This window comes from Seriola aureovittata, chromosome 19 (genome assembly GCF_021018895.1).
Source record: "Seriola aureovittata isolate HTS-2021-v1 ecotype China chromosome 19, ASM2101889v1, whole genome shotgun sequence".
Taxonomy (NCBI): domain Eukaryota; kingdom Metazoa; phylum Chordata; class Actinopteri; order Carangiformes; family Carangidae; genus Seriola; species Seriola aureovittata.
Window position 1 is genome coordinate 2,437,273 of NC_079382.1, and position 26,111 is coordinate 2,463,383.

Consider the following 26,111-nt stretch of genomic DNA (forward strand, 5'->3'; position numbering starts at 1 on the left):
TCATAGCCATCCCTTTGAAAACAGTCTCAACTCAAGGTCTACTCACTCGCTTCTTACAGGCCTTTAACCTGTCACAGATACTGTGTCTCAAACTGGATACTTCAGTCAGTACAGTACACTGTGTACACAGTTATTCACTGGCACAGGACATCATCTCAACAGAATAGTGTTGTCCCTTGTCAAACACTGCCGTTGTGCACGATCGCAACATCTGACTGCGATAGTCGCCTGCTCACTTGACTTAAATTGAATGTTTTACTTTCCTGTGTGTCCCGTGTCATGTGACATGGAAATTAAGCCGCCATCAGTGCCAACAATGTGTCCTCCTTCCTAAGCCACTGTTTTCACAAGTTTGAAAATATGTTGTTGGTCCCTCCCCTTCCACTATGTACCCAAGATAGCGACCGTTGAGGGTGAGAAGTGTCCGCTGTTTTAGATTTACACGTTTGACTGTTTTGAGTGAACCATCCAGGTACTTGTTAATGTGAACGCACTTATGCTCTCTATATAACAAGTGTGAATATGGAAGTTAGCAAATCGAGAAACAGCAAGAGTCTTCATCACCAGGAAGAGTTTGTTAAGTTGTCGTGGAACTGTAAATGCTCAAACTTTCCATTTTAGGACTGTTTAGTTGAGAAGTCCTAAAACAGTCCTACAGCTCAAACGGGCAAAAGCTCCAGAACATGTAGGTAAGAGGACCTTGAGTTGTGACTGTTATGTCAACTGCTGTTTCCAAAGTCAACAATGAACTGAACTGTCAAGCTCAACTTTTAAGCCAACATGGATAAAAAGTCTTAAAAGTGCTCTAAATAATTGAAAAACTATTACAACTGAGCAACTCAAACTGCTGATGAAGACCAATGTAATATGATCGAAAGCCTGGAAGAAGCAAGTTAAATGGCCCTTGGGTTATACTATTTCCAATGTCAAGAATGCACAAAAGTTCAAAGTTTGAAATTTAGTCAAATTTAATCTGAAAAGTGAAAAATATCCAAAAAAACAAAACAAAACTGGTGCTGTCCTTCAAAAGTCCACATCAGTCCAAGGATAATTTTAATGTTAACAAGCGATGACTCCTGCAGACGGACAGATAGCAGCTGGTGATGGTAATGAGTATGACCTATTACGCTGCACCGTGTTCCCCCTCGTCTTCTCCTCTACTTTCACTCTTATCTCTCTCTCTGTCTTATTACTTTTTTAATATCAGGAGTTATGGATTCCTACAGTAGATATTGGTGAACGGAGACAAAGCAGCGGTCGATATTAAATTAATGCCTCACCAGGCCCATTTCGCAGGAATGAATTCATCTTGAGCAGGATGAGAAATAATGTGGTGGTTGGAACCAGAATAGAAAATAAAGCTGCAGAGAGCGTCTGTCCACTTAATGTACATTTAACTGCAAAATTATCTCACATTCTCGTTATGTCATTATCTCAAGATGAACAGATGACTGTGTTTTTGATAGTTAACCACAAAAAGATCTACTATCACTTTCAGTCCAATGTTCACTCTTGTTTTAACTCTGTTTTGTTCTCCACCAACCGCCAACTACTATGGTTGAGTGACACTTCCCACATTACACATAGACATTTTATATATTTTTATTATATAATTAAAAAAAAAACAGGCAAAAAAATTCAAATGTTGAATATTACCCAAACACAAGCAGCCATAAAATAACTTTGTCTGAACACATGGAGTCAGAATTGGAAAAAAATACAAACTGACTGCAGAATAAGTAAAGGATGAATCTGAGCATCTGATGTCAACCTTCAGTATGTGATTATTCCTGATTTAACAGCAGAACATTTGCGCACATGGCTTTTATTAAATCACTCCAGCCTTAATCTTTCCTTGAACCAACACACCCAACATCCTGCAGACTGCCACTACTGACGAGACATTCTCAGGAAATTATAAAAACTCCTCCCTTTAGACCAGTCAGTCCTCTCCCAACAAACCTTTGAGAGCTGAATAAAGCAACAACCTATGTAATGCAAAATACCAACTATTCGCCCTTGTAACCTTATTTTATTTGGTTAATATACTGTGTAATGGATTTGTTTGAGAGTCTAATGCATTACATTTTTTTTTTTTTTAGATTTCTATGATAAGTAAAACCTTAAGACTTAAGAAAAGAAAGAATTATGTCCAAGTGTTTAACACTTATTTGTAATAAATCATAAATTATTGGAACAGCTTTGTTGGATCCTTGTGTTTAAATGTGCACGCGTCACCAGATGTTCTGTGAGCCGACACACTAGTGTTGTAGTTTTTTCAGCCACTAACAGTAAAAACAAGCATAAATTCCCTGTGACTGTGGAGGAAGACGGCTTTGAAAACAAATAATGATGAACAGAGCGAGTGAGTGAGAGACACAGAGACCAAGACTGCAAATGAGAAAAATAATGAAGAGAGTTGTTTTTAAACCTCGTAATACAGGTTATGTTTTTGTTTTTTTTTTTCAAAAAGAAAAACACATGCAAATTTAATAACCACATTTTGAACCCGCGTTGAACTGAGTGTAAATATTTAACCAACAATGAATATTCAGATCATTGGTTTGTTTCAGTCTCTCGTGAAGATGTGAAGGTGTGAGGAGCACTTCATTTATCCAAGCACCCTGTTTCAATGCTCTGCCAACAGGCTGTGCTAATTAAAAAACACACATCCAGCAGTTCAAACCAGGTTCACATCTACTTCTTGTTATAAAATGTTTGTTGCAGAGACAGTGAGAGCAGGGAAGTTAGTGTTTAAAGAGACCTTGTTTTCATCGGCGGGCTAGTTTGGGATAAAGTCTAACCAGTATATACAAATAAAAGCGAAAAGGGAATGTAGAATATGTAAATGTGTATTAAAACAATATAATTCACAGGATATTCAGAATGTGTATGTGTTAGAAAAATGTATACAGTTAACAGACATCACTCTACATAAAACGTAGGCCTACCAACCTACACACCGGTCTTACAATGAAAGACAAGGGAACAAATGTGCAGCAGATTGAAGGGGGAAGGAAAAGTGGGATAAGTGTCTGTTCCTGCGCAAAGAACTTCTTCTGATCAGAACCTGTCCTAGATTTTCTCCGGCACATAGGAAATACAAAAGTAATCCAGGTCTGTTTGCGTAACACATTCGACCATGACTCCAAACAAAGCTGACAAACTCGACCTGTGAGTTTTCTGTGAGCCGCTCCTCCTCTGCTGCACAACCATAACCATAACATCTGCTGCTCAACCTGTGCTCTCCGGCATTTCAGACGTATTGATGCGTTATTTTACCCAGATTGACTGAAAACGACACACAAGAGTAATGCAAGAAAACCGGTCCAACGCATGCTCCGCGGACGCAGTCAGAGGTTTTATTAACAATATCTCTAGAATATTGTTCAAGTAATCACATTCATCATTTAGCCTATAAATGAGATCAAGCTTATGTAAGAAGACATCAAAATTATTCATGTTATTATTCAGTTAGTAGACACATATTTTCAGGCTCTTATTATTAATCACTGTCATCATCACTTTCTTTTTGCTGGCTGGTAGTGAACCACGGTTTATTAATCAACACAGAGACCCAGGTGTATGAAGTGCTGGGTCACAGCAGCAACCAGAGACCACTTGTTGGGCAACGTCCAGACAAAAATCTTTGTCCTGCCATTAGTTGTTACTAACACTTCCACGAATGAATGACTGTTAGCAAATAAAATAATAATAATAAAAAAATATATATATATTTTAGTTTTACTCAAATTTTATTTGGAAAAAATCATCTTATATTACATCTCTGTTGGTCAGATCAGTTCGTACTGCCGGTACTTAATGTAAATTCAGGTCTCTCTTGAAAATGAGATTTGAATAAATAAGCTTGGTCTCTTTACACATGTCCGTGTAGATAAATAGCCAGTCACCAGCATTATTAGATCTAAGTCCAAGCTGCATGCTTATAGACTCACTAACGCTGATGAGGTTTACTTACTCCTTAAAGTATTGTAATTAGGTATCGAGTGATGAGACATTTTTCGATCCTGGATAGCATCAAATCAATTCCCACTCAGCCATTGTGACTGTATTTTGCAGTTTCAGATACTAAATTACCTGTTTCTACAATTGGTTGACTGCTAATCTTTGTGTTGTCCAAGTGTTTTGCTGTAATCACTGCTAGGCAAATGTTTTTATTTTAATGTGATGCAGGTGGATCCTGTGTAAATTCAGCGTTAAGTTGTGTTTATGTGGCATATATGGTATTTATCTGTATTTGCCCTCTCACTTGTAGCTGTATTATTTTATAAATAATAGGCGCTTTATTTTGTATCTTCACAGAAACCCAATTCAATTTAATGCACTGTTTTATTTTTATCTATTTATTTTTATTTATTTAGGCAACACGCACAAGAGCAGCTGTGTGTAAATAAGCCATGGGCTTACGCTGCTGACTCAGCGCGGTTCCTCAGCTGGCAGTTATACCCTGATTGTAAAGTCATTGTTTCTTTTATTCTTTCAGGTCTGTAAATGTCACCTAAAGCACCTTCATAGTTTATTTGTTGATTTTGTTGTATTGTGCTTTGTTAATGTATATTATTTGTGGACGTATGGTAATGGCATATTTTGACGCAACCGTCAGGATGTTAATGTAGTTCCTCAATGTTTTAAGATGTTATTTCAGTAATGTGCGGGATCGAAGCCGTGACAACATCGTAATCAGGAGTGTAGAGACTGTGATGGTCGGTGGTGCTGGTTTACTTTTGTCTAAATATTCTGAATTGTTTAAGGACTGCTGTTTGGATAATCGAGCTAAACCAGCTGAGTTGCTAATGGCAGTTGTCACTCGTTGCCATAGCAATATCGCATAGGATCAAATTACACTGTAAATATGGACAAGGGACACTGTATAAATGATTTGAGTAGTTAGAAAATATATAGGAAATATGTATTTTAACTTGTAAGACTGAAAGTAGAATCTTTGGATTAATTAATTGTTTTCTATAAGAATATATTAATGCTAAGAATTGTACAGAGAATGAGTTTTTGATTATTTGTTTTTTGATATATTAGGATCAGGCTAATAATTCCTGGAGATATTTAGGGAATGTTTATTATTTTTGGATAGGCTACTGTGATTTTGATATATTTGTTCTGAGTCAGATGAGTTGGCAGTTACAGCCTGACAGTAAAGCCACTGAAGACCAGCGCAATTGTTGTTTCTTTTATTCTTTCAGAATAAAAGCACCCTCTTTCTTTAAATGTAGTCATCCTGAGTCCAGTGTGATTCGTGGGACTGCTGTGTGTTTTCCTGCAGTTCATTCTGTTATTTCCCAAAACACTTGTCTCTGTATGTTTATGAAGCAGATTTTGTAGAAAAATAGTTTCTCAAAATGTTCAACTTGCTTGCACTCTTGTTTATGTCATCTCATCTTTTTCTGTTTTGTTATCACCATCATTGAATTGAAGTTTTATTTGAGAATGTTTTCACAGTTGCTTCCAATAAAACTATTAAAATCCACCTGCTGTCTTCAACATTTGTGCTTAAGGGCAGGAGACATTTCCTTTTAATCAATCAACCGAACTTTTCAGGCTGTTTGACAGGAATTTGTTTTTGCTGTTCTCAGCGTTTGGACGAATACAGATAAGTTCGAAAGTAGGAGAGACAGCTGGTGATGCAGGTGTAACGATGGATTCATTACTGGCTCGGTGCAGGAATCACTGGGAGGTCTGGACACGCATCACACAGAAATACACAAACTCACACACAAACACAGTCTGCTCAGAGTGGTCAGGCATCAATAGCAGCCTAATCCATGCCCCAGTATAATAGGGCCTGGGGGAAAATGATTCACCCTTCTGTTTATGTGTCTTGTTTTTCGACAGTCTATTGACTTTTAGTAGACACCGCACTGCCCGGTGCTCTATTTGAGGGCGTGTATCAGTGTGCTGAGGTTACCTGTGCAGACTTCGTTGTAGGTGGGGTTGGGTGTGTATCCTCCGGAGTAGCCCACCTGGGTGGAATAAACCCCTTTTTGTCTCCAAAACTTCCTCTCCGCTCCCCAGAAACAGCCCATGCCTTCATGACAAGAAAACCAAACTATGTCAAACAAACCCCGCAGAACTTTCACAGACAACAAGACGGAAACATTCAGCACCTTTCACCGCTAATTGTTTTCTGTTGACAAAAAAATACGCACAAAGGTTCAGATATGGGTAAATTTGATTTGAATATTAACAAGGACAGCAATGGCAGACAAACACACACTGTAAGAGATGCAGCAGCTTTGAAGCAAGACAATGTGTTAAATTTGTACAAATCATGATTTCATGAAAGTGAAATTAGCAACAATATTAACACTGTGATCTTCTGAAGATTGTTGTTATTTGAGCATATTTGAGTCAATGTAAGGAGTGACAGCCTAAACAGATTAAACAGTGCAGTGCCTGAGATATGCACCGTTACCTTAATTTAGCTAAATCTAAATTTAGCTAAAACGTCAAGTCACATTAATGCTGCCAAGATCATCCCTGCTTGAGTTAAGATGGAGACAGAACATAAGCAGCAAGATTTTATTAAGCACACAATTTATGTGGAGTCTATAGAGCAATAAAGCACAATGTATACCAAATAAATAAATACACAATATCTATAGAAAAAAAACAACAAGTTGGGAGTCTGTAGGAAGTAGGAAGTTCCACAACGATCAGATATTTGACATTTACAGGCTGGAACCAGTGTTTCCTTACGGTAGACGAGAACCTGACGGAGCTCAGCTCAGAGAAGGTTAAAGCTAAAATAATAAGATAAATAACAACCTACACATAAATGGATATATAAGATTTCATATTACAGCAGAGCAGGTGGGTACACCAGCATTTACAAATCTTTGGCTTGTAGCTTCTTGGAGCTTTTAGCAGCAGCTTCATCTGACATTATAAAGATGCTGTTAGTCTCGGCCTTTTCTGGAGCAAGGCCACAGTTTCTCAACACATACAGTATGAGTGAGCGGGTTGAGCGTTCCTACAGAGGTCACATGACACTTACCAAACATGGCCATCTCCGTCCCCTCTGGGAAAGGTGGAACAGTCTTGTTGCCGTTCACATCGTGTTTGGCTGCAGGAGAAAGAAACAGAGTTTGTGCACGTTAAGGTAAGATTAAGAATAAAATTATACGCAAACGTGTCCGTAAAAGCATAATCCACCTCTACAAGATATCAGCTTTTACTCATTACAAAACAAGATGTCTTTTTCTGCTTCCAGTAAAAATATTGTTAATATATCTTAACGTTAGCTGTAAGGGTTTATTCATTGGATTTGTAGCAAGCTACAACTGCTACGTAGCTCTGCTTATACTAATTTAGGCCTTAGAAGGATTGGTCTGGAAATGAATGCTAATATTTTTTGGTCACTATCTTTTCAAATAGTTGCTTAAATTGTATAAAAGTTCAGTTTTCCTCAGGAATTGTAAACTTGTCAGGGTGTAAAAGCCTCTGAAACAGCACTAAGTTCTCTCTCCATACTCCAACACACCGTTAAATTCTCCCACACCCCAAATGAATGATTTCAAGCAGCTGATAAGCCACATTAATAACACTGCCTTTTTAATCCTCTGGAGTCTGAGGCTTGTCAGCCACTTTAGAGAAAGTCTGACTTGCCTTGACATTTTTATAAATTTCACCTTTTTAAAAACACATTGATCCTAAAGTGCTACATGTGCTTATATTCAGCACAAACTCAGCACCAACAAACAGAATAGTAAGAATGTCAATCTATTTTTGTTGAAATCAGCTGTAGACATGTGGTGCTGAAATACTGTAGAAAACACATTTTAAACAAACTTTCGAGCTCTGAACCTTGTAAACGTCAGTGCTGATTACACATAGGTGATTAAATCATTCAGAAAATATCATTTGGTTTGGCAACAAAACTGTTAGAACTTTGGAGTGGAGGCATTTTTTAAAGCCAGTGTCCGACAAAACAAATATTGATGAAGCACATGACAAAAAAAGAGAAGAAGAGACAATAAAGGCCTTTTTTTTTTTTTTTCCACAATAAAAATGTGATGAATGGATAAAGTGCAATTACATTAAATTACATGGATAATACAAAATTTTACCAACGTCTGACACAAGAATGAATAAAAGTTCAATCTTATCTTTATCCTATAATTTTCAGTCCTGATGTTTCTGTGTGGTTGAAGGCAAAGGTTGACATCACATACTTCACATGTACTTCCACAGGGTTTTTGTTTGCTTTCCCCGCATGCATCCTGCAGCACACACAGGTCCACAGGTCTTATGTGGAGCGGTGGCCTTCATCCTGCAGTCACCGACATGCTCAGCCACCAGGAACCATGAACACCACCGGCTGGCTTTGCAGGATTCCATCCTTGAGTCAACGCTGAAAATGGTGCCGTTCTTCCTCGCTGTCCTCACCATTTTCAGAGGAAGTTGCGGTCATCATCGTCGCTCACGTCAGCGATCAGGCTCGGCTGCAGCAGCAGAGAACCGTCTGTCTCAGTCAGTGTAAAAACACCCTGAACACACTCTTGTTTATAGGGGTCAAATTGGGCGTTTTCAGTCATTGTCTTGCCTTGTAATGACCCTATAACGCCTGCAGAATTACCACACAGTTGCCTTATCAATAGCTCTATTCAACCATCAACAGCTGCTTTCTGACTCATAGACTGAGATGTGCATGTTGTTCTTTTTATTCCTCTCACATAGTTCTACAACATTAATTCACTCTCTAATCATATACATATTAAAGTAGACTGCTGAAGGTTTCAGGGGATGTTTTTTTTATGTTTCTAGGACAAAAACTCGCTGAGTTTTCAAAGCGATTTGGCAAAATTTCTGTTTCATACCACTGTTGGGATTGTGGACCCCAGAGGGCTGCACCAGCAAAAGAATACAAACTACAGCACTGAATTCACATTAGAGGTACACATACACACACACACACACACACACACACACACAGTGACCCACTTAAACAGTGGAGAGCAGCTCTGCATAATTTCATAGCAGCTGCATTCACTCCAATCAGCACAGAGCCAGAGGTGCATGAGGACCATTTGAGGCCGCCCAGCCACCTGGCTGAGCTAACACGCATCAGCGTTAGCATGCTTGAGGCTGTGGGTGCGCGCATGTGTGTGTGTGTGTGTGTGTGTGTGCGCATGAGTGAGTGGATGTGTGTAAGTGTGCAGATGGCTTGCTGTACAAGGCTGTGGGGGAGGGAGATGGATTAAAATAAATGGAATGGGGCAGAGGAGGACAAGGATGAACCCAACATCTGGATCCTCCTGCTCCCTTACATCCTCGCCCTTCTTTACACACACACACACACACACACACACACACACACACACACACACTCTTCATGCATGGTAACATAATTGTCATGAGGGGCAGCATGCCTATAGACAAAAGCAGCCAGATGGATGGTGCCAACCCATCAGCAGCACTCCATCATCAGTTTGAATTTAACATTTTGTACTGAAGATTATTTCAGAACAGACACAAAAACACACACACGTCATCTGAGGCACTATGAGTCGTCCTTGTTAGTCTGATTACGCGAGCAGCTTCACGTCCTGCAGCGAGTGTCGGCGCGACTGTTTGACAGACTTCAGAGACACAATCTCATCTTCCTCTTCACTGTGAGGGAGGAAGGTTTGGAGCTGCAGCTACTTCCCGTCTTGATTGACTGTTGGGGAGGAAATGACTGCAGCTCCTCACCCTCAGTCGCTTTTCAGTCCTGTTAATTTAGCCTCCATCGTACAGTAGAACTATTGTTAGTGTTGTCACACAGTGCACGCTAAAATGCTCCAGTCCACTGCACTGAAGGAGGCAGAGACATCCAATCAACTTGGATAAAAAAATATTAAAATGGGGTAAATCCTTCAATTAAACTTAATGAAATACTTTTTTTTAATAGCACGTGTCATTAGGGTATCGTTCAAAAATGTTCAATATTGGTACTGATATTGATGCCCATTCTTAACAATAAAACAATTTCATCAAATCCATTTTAACATAAAGAAAATGATGATACATGTGACGGTACAAATTTAAGTTTTACTTACACACTCTTTACACACTCAAACATGTCACTGTAAATAAACAGCCAATCATCAGCATCACCAGCATTAGATCTTGGTCCAAGCATGCTGCATGCTTATTGGCTGACTGAAGCTGGTGAGATTTATTCAATAAAATTAAAGAAACGTGTCATAATAAGAAAAAAAATCAAAAAACATAAGAATAAAATACAATTCATTCATTAATTTAGCATTTTTTTGTGTCAGTTTGTGCAATTTTTATGATAAATGTGTGCAACTACTTGTTTTTCATGTTTTCATTTTACTGAGAGTATTACATCTAAAACAGATTGCTGTTGTCTTTCGGTGGACAAAGTTTTTTTGATTGTGACATTGAGTGTCTTATTGAAAAGGTTTATCTAAATTGATGCTATTAATTTTCTGTCATATGTACAGTTCCTTGACATGTTGGCCATTTATGATATGATAGATTCCTGTGTTTCAGCTGAGAGTCACCATCATTGAGATACAGTTTTCACACACTCACAAACTACAATGAAATTCAAGGATAAATGCTGAATACCTGGAGTTCATGGATGAATTCAAACTAAGCTTCACTCCAAAAAGCATCAGCCTTCTACAACCTGTGCATCTACATGATCTTAAATGAAAATTTAAGCTCCACCATCTTGATACTGTTACAAATACTCTTCCTCCTCTTTCCACCTCCTCTCACATTATCTTCTGTGTGTGTTAGTAATGGCTGCCTTCAGGGACAAGCGAAGGCATGTTCATTACTCGCCCCACACACACACACATACGCATGCACGCACGCACGCACGCACACACGCATGCACCCACACACACACACACACCCATGCGCGCACACACACACACACACACACACACACACACACACAGAGATAAACAATTTAAATGTAAATGTCAGTGGGGGGAAGACAATAAGTCCAGACAGAATACTAATGAGTGTAACAGCTCTGTGTGTGTGTGTGTGTGTGTGTATGTGTGTGTGTGTGTGTGTGTGTGTGTGTTTACAGAGAACAAGATAAAAAAATAAATAAAACAAAAGCTGCTAGCAGAAGATGCAAATCATCTGTCATCTATTTCCTACTGTACTTCTAAAGAAATGTATGTTCTGAAATATACACCTTTGTCAGATAATGACTGTTGGTATAACAGTAGAACACACACCCACACATTTGTATAGCTATCTCTGTGGGGACCCGTTGTTGACATAATGCATTCTCTACTCCCTTACCTGAACCTCAACCATCACAACTAAACACCAAAGCCCAGAACCAAGTCCTACCTCTCAAACAGCCCTGCGTTTACAGTGTCTCTGATCTGAAAGACATCACAGCAGGAAAAGAGGTAAAAATGACTGTGTTCACCCGGCTGTTGTGTTTACATCACTTCTGATTGGAACCGGAGCCGATAAATACCCGTGTTTACTGCAGAGTCATGTGACCCAGGTGTGAATGGTGACTGAGTAGCAGTAGAGTAGCAGTAGAAATAAAATCCTCATGACACCCATCTCTATCGACTGAGCCCAAAGATGTGAAATACACCTTACTAACACCTTTAAAGTTCACTGACTTCCCCTGGAGGATGTTGGACAAGGGAGATTCTCCCCATCACATTCAATAGCACCAACACTGCGCAAGACCCTGCACCAACCGACCAGGATCCCTCACTGGCTTCCCACCAATGAAAACCACCAAAAAGTACAAAACTATCGGGTCTTTTGAGATTGTGAGTGTGAATTTTCCCCACCTGCATTTCCTGCTTTTGTTTTCAAACTCCCTCTGTTGCACTTTTGTCTTAGATTTGTTCAGACCAGCATCCAGAAAATTAACTAAGTATGAAATGAAAAATGGTGACACAAAACATATGAGGCTAAAACGAGGGATAAATAATTTCCCAAACACATGAAAGAGAGAGATAGAAAATGAATACCTCAACAACATTCATTAATATTCTACACTTATCTTGTCCTTCAAACACACACTAACACACACACACACATATTCTGTATATACAGCAGCATTTTTCTGGAGAGTAATTATTTCAAGCAGCGCTCCTTTGAAATGCCGGTTCTCGTGGTCGCCTTTATCTTGCTGGGGATGATAACAACGCCTCTTGTTGATTAATTGAATTCATATTCTTTTGTGAGGTCGAATGCAACTCTGTGTGTGATTGTGAGAGAGAGAGAGAGAGAGACTCAAGAGTTATTGTACTTTCACAGCATTGTTTAACCTTGCATTAGCATTCTAAGCAGACTAAAGTCACAGAAATATTGAGGATGCGCATCTAAAAAACAGGCTGCGCAACTGCCACTTCTGCTAAAATACTACATATTACAGACACTCAGACTTAAGGAGGATGGTTAAATCAGACCTCCAGGTATAATCCCAGACGATAAAATGTCGTCGCTTAAATAGAGGAAGATTTATTTTTCTCTCCATGAGCAGAATCCTGTTTGTTTCAACTGCAAAAACCAGTTTGCAACTGTTTGTACTGACAACTAATTTTCTTTTATTTGGCAGTAAAAAGCAGTGAAAGAGGTTAGAAAGCACTTCAGGACACTTCACATCAAACAGCGAGCCACTTCATTTTAGGCCCACTGTTTGTGTGTTTGTGTGTGTGTGTGTGTCCATGTGTGTGTGTGACTAACCAGCCTGCCTCCCAGACTCTTCTCCAGCTCTGTAAATCCTGTCACAATAATAAACCTGATCACAGAACAGGCCTTTATCCATGGTGACATTTGTGGCACACACACACACACACACAAACACACACACACACACACACACACACACATTAGTGCTGCTCTATTTCAGCTCAGGCCTACATGTGTGTGAAGGCAGGCAGAACTGCTCCAGAATCAGCCAATCAGCACTCAGTGTGCACTCTGTTTTATGTGCGTGTCCTTTCATCACATCCTTCATCACTTTTTAATTTTCTGTCGAGAGACGACTGGAACAAACAGAAAGTGATTAAAAAAAACAAGATAAAGGCAAAAATAAACAGGTCGGCAGTGAGTATGTTTTATACCTCATCATCACGAGGATTTAGATTATGTGACTTTGCATCTTAAAGATTGACATCAGCCTAAAGAAAGAGGAGAGGTTCACTATGTTTCTTCCTGTAAGAGATAAACCAGGAGACAAAGTGTCTCTACATCACATTGCACACAAAGCTCAGTGTGAACAAAATGCTGAGTCAAGCTCCTGCATCACAGTCTTAAGATTACATCCACACCAGACAAACCACACTCCAGAAAAATGTTTTAGCTTTGAATAACAAGCGATCCAGACTAATACACCTGAAAACGCATACCTGAGCAATCAAGTAAACTGGGCATGCATGTGCCGGTATAAACAGGAAGTAGATTGTCTGCTCTCTACTTTAGTTTATTAGCTGCAAAAATACTGCAAGCGAGGAACAAGAAACACAGCTGCAGTGTTAAAATGTAGAACTGAACTCCTCAACAACTGATAACAAAAACAACATGGTCACTAACACTTGTATTTCATCATCATGTTGTATTCACCACTGGTAGTCAAGGCTGATGAGAGCCAATCAGGGAGCGACCATAGACGTCTACATCATTGTTTCCAAAAGTCTCCGTTTTCACAACCCTGGAGTTTTCAAACTAAAATGGGGCCAGCAGTATTTCTAAAAGTCTAAATTTTCAGTGCTAGAAAACTGTGGAGTAGTGAGGCGAAAACTTAGTCAAAGAGATACGTTTTAAAATGAAAATGTAATAGCGTGGAAGTAGCCTCAGGGTTTGTAGTTCTCTCATCTATTTTTGGATGGAGCGGCCACAGTCCAGTGCTACATCCACGGACATCCATGACTGACTGAGTGAGTTATAGAGTTACATCATTAGATGTTGCTGTTTCAAAATGATTTGGTGCCAACCTTTTAAATTACATCATCAGAGGCGTTTACAAAAGATCTATAACAGTTTTCACGTTCTGACCTCTTCAGCACCTAGCAACACATTTAACCACTGAAGGGACGAACCTACGTTTGAGGAAGAGAGTTGCCAGTAATTCCCCAAGAGGCATACCTCACTATGCAATAGTTAGTCAATTAGTAAATGAAGACACAACTATTTTCTTAATCAAATGTTTTTTAAGCAAATATTCCCTGTTTCTGGCTTCTCAAATATAAGGGATGCTTTGAATATCATTGGATTTTGAACTGTTGTTTTGAATGACATCACATTGGTTTGTGAGGAAATTATAATGGCTGTTTTTCAACATTTGCTGTCATTTTCTAGACAAAGCGACTAATCAGCAGATTAATCGATAATGAAAATAATAGTTGGATTCATATGTATACACTTTATATTTATAATCCATCCAATGGTTGTCAGGATTCTTCAGTCTGAACCAAACTGAAGTGATATTACCATTGCTAGCATGGCTAAAAACATTCACTCATAAAGTTTAATTCACATTATGGCAAAACCATGACGTGAATATTAAGAACCAACAGACCAGACAAGACCAGGGTGTCCGGGCGCTGCCCAGACCAGGAGAGGAGCTACGACCGGGGCTGAACATACAGGGCTCCCCTTTCTCTTCCCCCTGGAGCTCCAGACCTGACAGTGATAAATGAACACTGCAGCTAATGTCTGGCTAGGGGAGATTGGAGAGTCCACACACACACACACACACACACACACACACACACACACACACACACACACACAAGATTGCCTCAACTGCACTGCAATTAAATCTACAAAGTAACCTCCCCCCACCCTCTCCTCCTCTGTCTCTCTCTCTGATTGCCTGGTTTCTTCATCCTCCTCCTGCTCCCCCTTTCTTATCATCTTCCCTTTAACATCTCCCTCCTCCACCCATCCCTCTCTCCATTTATTTCTCTCTGCTACGGTATCTCCCTCTCCCTCCGCCTGAGCCTCTCAATCAGCTGCTCTGATTGCCATCGTCATTTTTATTACTGCTCATCATTACAGCCATCAGTGTTATCCGTACTGTTCTGCTGCTCGTCTCACAACACACACACCATGTCAAGGCAGCTGTGTCTTCGCTGCTCAATCAAAAACATGCATGTCGTCATAAAAACACAAAATGTTTCATAGCCTTCAGCAGGCTACAGATGTCACAGACAAAGTTGTATGTAAATGTGTTGGACAAAATATTAGAAAACACCTGAAACGATTAGTTGATTAATCAATTTGTTGATCAAAATCAGCAATTATTTTGACAATCAATTAAAGTTTTCAAACAAAAATGCCCAAAATGTACTGGTGTCAGCTCCTAAAATATATCAAATCTTCAACTCAATTTAAAGACCTTTTTTGCTAATTTTTGACATTTCATTGACTCAATGATTACTCGTTAAATTGTGAAAATGATTGTCAATTTAATAGTAATTGTGCAAGAAATCCAGCCTTGCAATTAGAAACAAAACATTGAGCCAAAGTTGCTAAACTGATCCAAGATTGATCCAGAACGCAAAAGTGGACTGGCTAAAATGTGGTGGACAAAATATTAGAATCATCAGAATGCAGCCTAAAAGATGATGACAACCAAAATAACACAGTTTACCTAATAAGTGAATGTCATAAGCTTCAGGGCAGGGTTTAAAATTCATTTCTAGAGCTGCAATGATAAACTGCTTAATCAATTTGTTGATCACCAGAATATAAATCGGCAACTATTTTTAAGTTAAGTAAAGATGCAAAACATTTACAGGTTTCAGCTCCTCAAATATATCAAATGTATCTCAGTTTGCTGGTTTACTTATCTTTTATGATGGCAAACTGAATATCTTTGGGTTTTGGACTGTTTGAACTGAACAATTACTCATTTAATGGAGAAATCATCAATCAATAATTGTACCCAGAAATCTCCATACTCTCCAGCTTCACAATTAGGAACAAAACATGGAGCCACATTTGCTGAACTGATCCAAAATTGACCCAGAATTCAAAAGTGATTTGGAAAAACTTGGTAGTAGTGTCCTAAAAAAATACATTTCTTCTTAAAATATATATATTTTCAGATGAATGTTTTATTTTATTATTTATACGTTAATGCAACTGTAAGAAAACACTGCTTGAAACCCTGACGGGGTTGTGTGTTCCCTGAGGGTTTGACTCGATCAATCACTCAGCCATTAACAATGAGACAGTGTGTGGTCTGTGTGAGGGGGGAAGGAAATAGTACTTAATGCACTTTGCACTTAAAAGATGGTGGACTGATTGGACCCTTTCAGACGTGGAATCTGTGAAATTGCTGGGTACAACTGTACGTTAAAGTAATGGCTTTGAGGCACTCAAACATAGTGTACAGTATGCCATCATGGAGAACTGTTGGATAGAGCTGTGATGCTAAGCTAATGTGATATTTAGCATCTGGCACAGAAGACTAGGCTGTAAATCATGTTTAATATTCAAACAAGGCCAGAGAATGTTTATCACAACATGTACACAGGCATCAATATATTTATGATGTATTGAGCAGAGCGCTTCTTTTCCATATTGAACACATTCTTCTCTCTTCCCTTGTTAAAAAAAACAAATGGCTCCTGTGTTTAATGCTTAAACCATTTCTACATTAAAAGGCATTAAAGGCTTCTAGTCAGCACTTTAGCAGAGCTATGTTAAGTGGTAAAATGTCATGTTATTTACATGGAAGTAAGGTGGGCAAAAAAAAAGTCCAGTGACTGAGAGTGAAATGAAAAAGATCTGCACTGGAACTATTATAAATAACGGTCGAACCTCATTCAAAATCCCATCGACATTTATAACAAGACTAATAATTTAAAATGCAACTTTGGAACAGCCTTGCCCAATAGTACTTCATGTGGCCCGCTTCATATATTTAGATAAATATCGAATTAGATCTAATATTATCGTTTATTTAATATTTATGTTATTAGCTGCCTATAAGAAACTCCATTTCCCATAAGCCCTAGTTGTTCATGGGCTGAACTGCTTCACTTCTGCTTTCTGTCAGTGCAATAAAACACTCTGAGGTGAAGAAAAGAACTGACTCGGCTCTGCCTCATTGCGTTTTTCACCTTCTCCTCGTCCACGCTTACTGTCATTATTGATTCAGCTTCTTTTCTTGATTCATCGATTAATTAATAAAACATTAGAAAATACTGGAACATGCCCACTGAGATTTTCAACAGTCCAGAGTCACGTCTTCAAATGACCCGTTTTCATCAAAGATTTTCAGTTTATTATCATGTGCGCAGCAACGCTCACATTGGAGAGGCTAGAAACAGTGCATGTTTTTAATGGTCTTTAATGGGACACTTCATTGTGTATTACGTGTCATGTTGTGCCATGTATGACCTTCAAACTCTCTAACGCCTGCTGTATGACACTTTCTTTCCACCATTCTTCACTTTGTCTTCAAACGTTGAACGTTAACATTGAACTGCCTTCTGTTTCTCTCTTTCCCTCCATCTTTTCATCTGTGTAGTCTTCCTGTGCCGATCCACAGGTCTGCCTCATCTCTAATGTCTGTCACATTCACCCCGTCGTTTTGCCCGTCAAGGTTATCAGACCGCTGTGTAAACAACAAAGAGCCCCGCTGATGGAATCACACACAGACACACACACATTCATTCATTCGTTCATTCACTGGCATCCCTCTGTGTTGTCGTGGTAACGGCTGTGACAAAGGTAGATGCAGAGTGGCAGCCTGAACCTAATAACCCTGCACAGTCACTTAACATGTGGAGGACATGTGATGGACAACATCAGCCTCATCTGGATTCACCTGATCTGTGAATGTGATACACTACATAGCAAAAGTGATTACGTGATTGTTGAGTATCTCAATTCAAAAACAATGTGCTGCTGTAGCAGCCTCCGCTCTTCTGGTTTCAGATTTGCTCCCATTCAGCCACAACTGCATCAGTGAGGTCAGGGCTCTGCAGGCCAGTCAACAACCATTTCTTTAAAGACCCGACTTTTGATGCTTTAGCATTAAGAATTCCCTGAAGTGGAACTAAGTGTCTACACCCAAACCACAAAAAAGACTAGGCCAAAACAGTGTCATAGGCTATTTGCATTCTGTCCAGTGTCAGCCAGTTTCAGCCCTTCATCTGTTTGCTTCCCTCTTACTGTCTGTGCTCATGGTGGATGCTATAGAGCCCCGATTGATCAGCCACAAATCATGATGGGCCAATTTTCATAAAAAATACGTGATTGGTAGATCGGCATTCATGTTGTGGTCAGCGATCACCTTAAAACTGATCACCTGTGATTAATACTCTGGTGTCTGCGGCTGACAGAAGCACTGTGTGCTGTGTAGTGTAGTCCCGCCTCACCTGTTCACTGCGCCAGCATGCAACAGGACACCAAAACAAAACATGTCAGCCGTGTGGAACTTTTACAAAGTGTGCGAGAGCATATGAGTGTAAAAGCATATGATCTGTGTACAGCGGGACTAAGATACAATGTCAAAAGGCAAAGCAAACCTGGAGCACTTTGAGCTCACAATGCATGGATTAAGTCAGCTGCAACACAGACCTTAAGCACACCTCGGGAGGTGGTCTCAGCTGAGACCTCCCCGAAAGGTGGAGCCCAGTTCACTTCGGTTCTAATTCTATATGTTGGCAACACTACAGGCAGTAAGTGCCCCGCTAATAGAAACTGTTTGCGCCAATTCATTTTGAAAGAGCAAGAGCCAATGAACCTCCAACTCAGTCATGTGGCATTCAGCTGACCAATGGTGGAATTATCATCACTCAGTCAGTCAGTCTGTGACATTTGCAATCATAGGGTTGGCCCCACTGTTGCAGTCCAGCCAAAAAACATGATTGATATGAATTATTAGATTGATTGGAAATATAATGTAGAGAAGATAAACAATGTTCCACTGATTATCTATAGCATGTCCATACACATGTCCAATGCAACATTTTTGAGATACCACAAAGTTATTCAACATTATTGTTACTTTTAAGTATAGTTCTCAACATAGAAATGCCAATTTTGTACATCTGTTGGGTTCAACTACCATGTTATCCAAACAGTCTTTACTGGGATTGGCCATGTATTAAGCACATGGTTTGTATCTGTTTTAATAAGGGGGCTAGACGGGGGCTGCAGCTGCTATCATTTCCATTTTTATGACTCGTGATTAATTCTTCAGTCCATCCATTAATCCTTCAGTTGTCACAAACAATGATAAATGGCTATGCAACGTCTTTAAATTGCTTCATTCATCAGAGGAGTGAAAACACACAGATGTTCAATTAACAACTATATGAGAGAAAAGCACATCACATCTGAGAAGCTGTAAGAAGCAAATGTTTGCTATTTTTTACTAAATTACATCTAAGAATTTATCTTTCACTGCAAATCACTCCTACGTTCTCACTGCTTCTGAGCAGCAAAAACAAAAAAGAGGAATCAGTGTGTTCATGTGAAAACATTAATAAAGATACTTTATCTTTAGCAGCTGAAGCTGAGTGGAGATAGTTAATTCCCATAACTTGGACTGTGCCTCAAGTTCACAGCGTGCGGTGCCAGGAAACGACTTATAATTTAACTTGGATTTCCTGAAACTCATGACTCCTGATATTTACGTCAGTCAGTTATTTCTGCAAATATTCACAGTCAAAATGACACGTTCTACAACAGCAAGCTGCATTAATAATGATTTACACCCACAAGTACACGTGCTAATTAAGAGACTTGCACACAGCAGCTGCTGGATGTCTGAACACATCTGCATTAAGCTGTGATGGGGATGACATTAACTTCTTCATTATCTCTTTGTTTTCGCTTATTTCCATCTTGAGAAGGAGGGGAGGGGAGGTGTAGAGGGCGGGGTAAGATATCAGACAACTACAAGTGTTCAGGTAACATCAGAGGACAAGTTAAAGTTATTCAGACGTGAACCTGAACACAAATCTCAGTGTAGATGTTGAGTTTTGTACAATGTAATAATGTTGCGAGGCCAATGACCAATCAGAGCTGTTGCTACTTCTCTGTGAGTTTCATCCATCTCATTTAGCACACTGGCTGGACGTCTTTAAATCAAAGGTGTGCAGGTGTAGTTTAAGGTGTGACCAAGCTGTAAAGCAGGACACAATTTAGTTCAAAGTAGAATTTAAACACATCACTTGGATTCATATGTTGAGTTCACATATTCCAGACTGGGAAATCAGAGTTGATACCACTTAACAATAACATAGTATTCTGTAGTTATTACATCATTAGAGGCAATTAATAGCATTAATTCAGGTTTTTTGTGTTTTATTACTGAATTAAAACACCACCAACTACCACTCGTTTACAGGCAATTGTTATCGCAGTTCAAACTGTTTGGGAATCTGAAGGTGAACCAAACAGTTGTTTAAAACCAATTAGAAGATTAGTTGACCATTAGGTTGAAAGAAACTTAATCAAGAACTTATCAATTAATCCTTTCTGTCATTTTTCAAACAAAAATGCCAAACAATTGCAGGTTACAGCTTCATGAATGTGAGTATTTTTTATAGCTTTTCTTCTGAACTAGTAGCAGTTGAAAACCATTGGGGTTTTGAGTGTTGCTTGAATAAATCAAGCTATCTAAAAAAATCCACCTTGCACCCTGGAAACCTGTTATGGACATTTTACAGACAAAACAATTCAAGTGTTAATTCAAATAATAACTTCAGCCTAACTGAAAGCCTTTTTTCTTGTGAATCATTTTCAAAACATGCCTGTGTATGACTTATATCACTACTCGTGTGTCCACTGTCCAGGCTTTTGACAAAAGTTGGATATCAAATATACTTATTTATGACCCTACGATCTATGATTTACAATCGAAAGTTCCAGAACAACAACTAAACGGAGGTCACTATGGTGAGATTATTTTGATCAAATACTTTTCCCAAAGCCAAAAATATATCTAAACTCTTTTACTAACATAGACGGGAAGCTCTTAAAGTGCTCAACAATTGCCTCAGCAGGGCAAACTCTATCTGCTGATGAAGATTACATGACATTAATTGACTTTCAGGTGTTATTGTTTTGTTACTTCATTTTCCATGGTGAAGAATAAACTTTTGAGTCCCATCTAATATCCTGCATACATCATTTTCAATCTAAAATAAAAACGTTCCAGTTCCACAGCAACCAAGTCGACTGCTTAAAGATATTACAGCGGTCAAAAAATGTGTATGCGACACTTTTTGTCTTTTGTTTGGGCGTCTGGCCTGGCTCGGCTTGGCTTGGCCTGCTTTGTGTCCTTTAGACCAGCTTCCAGAAACACCAAATCCTCAGATTAATGAAAAACATGCCCGCCTTCTCCTTTCGTTTCATCTACCTTTCAAACGTTTTGCATTCAAACTGATATTTTCCCAAGACACTTAAACCTCAATCCAAACGTTACAGGTGAATACTGTTCAAAGCCCAACAAGCATTCATACACAGACCTCTTGTATGGCGCAGGCTTGGCCTTCCTCTGGCTACTGGTGGACTCGTCAGAAGTCAAACATCCGTCCTTGTCCAGTTCAGACATGTTGTTTTGCTCTCCGAAAAGTACAAATACAGTATTCTCTTTTTGATACCATTAAAATTGCAGGTCAGCTCATGAGATATTGTGGTCACGTTACACTTTAGTCTCCGAAACCTGGTCGGGTCCAATCGCTCCAATGCAGAATTTCATTTAAAAAGAGAAAATCGCTTGTTTTGTTTTGTTTTGTTCTTTTTAATTTCCAATAGCCCTTTCCGCAGCAGTTTTCAGTCCGTTTGGAAGTACTTTTTCTCTCTCGTCTTTTTCGGAGGCGAGGCAGAGCTTGTCCCCATCCACCACCACCACCACGACTATGCCTGGACATTTTTTGATTTCCTCTGGCGCTGCAGCCTTGAGCCAGACAGACAAAGGAGCGGAAGCCCTGCCAAGTCTCTCCACTCCAGGCATGGCTTTTTCCTCTCCTCTCTGCTCCCTCGCTCTTTCGTCGTCCCTCTCAACTGTGGCAGCGTTCCCGAGAAGCTTTGGCGATGCTCCAGCATGTCTGCCACGCCGTCTCAACCCTCGCATCCATCCCGATCATCCTTTCGCGGTGGACCCCCACCCTCCTAACCCTTCCACTCCCACATCCTCTATTCCCCAGTCCAACCCACTCCACTCCAGCCAAAATAATAAACACACAAACTAAATCTTTAAGAAAATCACTCAAACATTAGATTATTACCATTTCTCTTTGTCTCTTTGAAACTGAACCAAATACCAGAGTTAGTGTCCTCAACACTGGCTTCACTCACACAACCCTTACACTTACTCACTCCTTGTTTTATTCATCTTTCTCTTTATAATGTTAAAGGGCAGTGAGTGTGTGTGTGTGTGCGTGTGTCTGTGTGTGTCTTGGGTCTTTTGTTCACTGCCAGTGCAGATCTATTCATCATGTGCCAAGACTCAGTGCCCTCACTTGTAGTGAAGAGGGTCCAGGTTGGTGCCAACTGCCCTGACTGCCAACTTAGTGCTGCTTTCTGTCTGTTTACACACACACAAAACTCCATGACTCCCTCTCTCACACACACACACACACACACACACACACTTTTGTCTTCACCATTAGCATGTTTAGAGTGACAGTTTCACAATAAATAAATATAATCAACAGATGTTTGGATTATGCAAGTGCACTATTAGTCGACTAACTGAGCGTTGCTACCCTTGCTAGTCGGCGCCAGAAACACTAGTCAGTTACACTAATTATTCATATTTTATTATATTATGAATGACGCAGGTTAACTTTTGTGAAACTAGCACAATTTCGCTGCATTTGGATCTGGAAAATAAAGTTTGTACGTAGGCTGTGTCAGCACAAACTGGCATATAACAGCTCGGCCGGAGAGATTTGTCACTGCATTCAGCACAGGCAGGCGGATGTTAACCTGCAAGATAAGAAGACTGCTGGTGCTAGCACTGCTAACATTAGCCGTGCTCAGCCAATGTAAGACACAGCCACCCTCATAGGCTGCATTGAAGACTGACTGCTTCGCAGCGGTGCACACAGGCCGCCACATTAAAAATGTAGCTGAGAAATGCGTCCTTCTTTTCCTGGGAAACAATGGCTCCAATGGATGGATCCTTCGTGGCTAAACCTATCCCACAATTCATTGCACATCGATAATAAAATAATATGGCAGCAGACAACACCGACGGAGACAATGAGGATTACACTTTTAAACGTAAGTATTTGGTTTCAGCTCAGTTCAACAGCTAATGGTACAACTGTTAAAAAGACCACGGGCCTTAAAACCTCAAGTTTTAGTAAAAAAAAAGATACGAGTTGACAAGTTGTCGAGCAACAAGGTAAGGGCGGGCACAGCAGGGGATGCAGAGCAGGAATCCTCCACAGGCCAGACCATCTCATTTCAATTGATTCGTCGCGGTCAACAAAGGATGTGGTCCCTGAATTGTGACACAGCTATTGTTTACCCACAGACACTGTTACACCGATTAAATTGTGCTCACATTTGACCCTTATCCTGATTGTTTTGATACTTTTAGATTAATTGAGTTGTCTAAATTTAAATTGCCGTTTGATCAACAGGAAAATTAGTCATTAGGAACATCAGTATGGAATAGGGTTGAGCGATCGCTGCTTGCTCATGCCTTTGCAAATGTCACAACGATATTTGACTTGTTTTCTCATTTCCAAATGGTCAAAGTTGTCATATGCTTTGAGTAACACACAAGAAACATTCCACCTTGAAAGATGGCGGTGGCTGCCAGTGGCCTCTGAGCTGACAGAAAACATCCTTTCATTGATCATTCACTCATGATGAAACTCCCTGTAAAATGGGGCTCTATGTTTTAAAATCATAAATCGGCTATCTGCAATTTCACAGGGTGACAATAGGACTGTGGTTAGGATCGGGCAAACCCTAGTATGGAATGTTAAAAGCCAATAGTTCCATTTAAGAATTAATTCTCCTAATATCAGATATTTATTGCCAATACTCTTATTCAATATATCTTTATAGACTTTCAGTGAAAATGTATTGTGGCAATAATATATCTTTTCTTTACATCAAATGATCCTTCAAACTATCATTCAAAGCAAATGAAAAAAGTTTACTGACATTTTTCATTCACGGCATCAAGGGCTAGCGTGTACGTGATGCATTCAGGATCTCAATTTCATATAGTTTCAAACAGCAGATGAGGCAAAGCAAACAAGGACAATACTGAACAGAGATTCAAACTACTGACAAAATGATCTAACTGGCATGAAATGCAATCAGAAGAGACCTAATTAGAGTCAAAGTGTCTGTTAGACTACATTTCCATTCCTGAAAAGCTGTTACTTCTTGTTCCTTTGATATCAAATCAAAACCATCTCTACACCAGTTCTCCGGGTTAAAACAAGTTTGGTTTTCTCATTTTCCAATGATCCTCTTGTCACAAAAGGTTAAAAAATAAATAAAAAAAATACAGTACACCAGTCTTGAATTCACTGCACTGACTTCCTGTGTGTCAAAGGATGGATCTTAAAATCCTACTACTTGTCCGTAAAGCACTAAATGGTCTCTGGCCTGGATACGGTTTCTGATATACTTGTATGTTACGATGCATCCAGACCCCTCAGGTCATCTGCAGACTGGGACGGGTTCATTCAGTGTTTCCAGAATGAAAACCAAGCAAGGAAAAGGAGCTTTTAGTTTCTCTGCTCCCTACCTGAATACCTGAGGTCTACTAAAAGCTCACTGAAACCAGGGCTCAAAGCGTTATTCTTTGCTGAAGCTTTCTAACAAATTAAATACATAATTTCTATTCAATCTTAAACTAATTATTTGCTTGCCTTTGTTTCTATTTTCATTCTCTTACAAATGCAATTTCAAAGTCTTCTTAATGTGTTTCTATGCCTCTGTGAAGCATTTAAATTGCCTTATTTTATTGTCTTTTAAATGCAATCTTAATATCTTCTTAATGTCTTACTTTTGATATATTTCTATGCCTCTGTAAAGCATTGTGTCTTGTCTCTGAATGGTGCTACCTAAATAAACTTACCTTCCCACTTCGCTGCAGGACACACTAGACCAATTAGTTGATCACTTGCTGCCTAGAAGACATACTACAGGGCATACTGGGATATTTATACAACATATATTACTTTAAAAAATATGTAATACCTCTATGAATGATGTATGATGTATTAATTGGTTCACCACAGCCACACCAACACAAATCTAACACACCTCATCACATTGTCTTTAATTTGTGGGGGAGGCTGTACTGTTATTATACCTGAATAAGTTTACACCTAACACAAACTGATAAATAATTCTAACATTGCAATATGTTTTTCAACTGGTCTGTTCTGAGAGGTTTCAGTCTCTTTCCCACTGTGATCTTATGTTTATGCAAGAATTATGGAAAGTTTAAGACAAGAGTTTGGGGGTTTTTATCTGCACTGTCTATATGATTTAGCATGATATTTATGTGATTATGAACTTCACTTTTTACAGACTTTTAATTTGGATAAAGGAGAGTGCTTCTATTGAATCAGCAGATAAAAGAATTGAGGTAAAAGTTTGTTGTTCTAGTAATAACCAGATGTGGACAAAGTACACAGCTGCATTACTTGAGTCAAAGTACACTTACATCTGGTCAAATATTACTCCAATACAAGTGAAAGTTCTTCAGTTATTTTTTTTACTTGAGTTAAAGTACTGAGTACTTCCTTTTGAAAATACTTAAGTATTCAAAGGTACACATTGTTGTATTATTTCATAGTGTATTTACAGGATGTATTGACTCCGAAAAACCTGCTGAATGCACTGACTCACTGTAGAATCTGTAGAATAAAAAACTTGTATCATGTGCTACAAAGCTGATAGAAATGGCCATAAAAACACAATTGAATCAGCAAAACAACAGCTAACTACAAGCTGTTTATCAGAATATAACAAACACTTAATACCTGACAGGACACACCTGACACACTGACAGGTTCAAACATGAGTGACAGTGCTTCAAGTACTTCACTTCACTATAGAAATGTAGTCAGAGTCAAAATTACAGTATGTGTCTTTTAAGTGTAGTGGAGTAAAAGTCA

At 39.2% G+C, this 26,111-nt stretch overlaps 1 protein-coding gene across 2 annotated transcripts in view; it reads right to left on the reverse strand.

The window, feature by feature from the left end:
- The window catches only part of msraa (methionine sulfoxide reductase Aa), a 39,904-nt gene that overhangs the window by 13,018 nt on the left and 775 nt on the right, over positions 1-26,111 (reverse strand). The window contains exons 1-3 of one of the 2 annotated variants that reach the window (XM_056363153.1): positions 21,477-22,053; positions 7,031-7,099; positions 5,942-6,061 (exon numbers count right to left, since the gene is read on the reverse strand). In XM_056363153.1, coding sequence (XP_056219128.1) covers positions 5,942-6,061; positions 7,031-7,043 — 133 coding nt within the window. In that variant the 5' untranslated portion in view covers positions 7,044-7,099; positions 21,477-22,053. Of the gene's footprint in view, positions 1-5,941; positions 6,062-7,030; positions 7,100-21,476; positions 22,054-26,111 lie in introns of those variants that run through there. The other variant, XM_056363152.1, reaches the window with a different exon arrangement.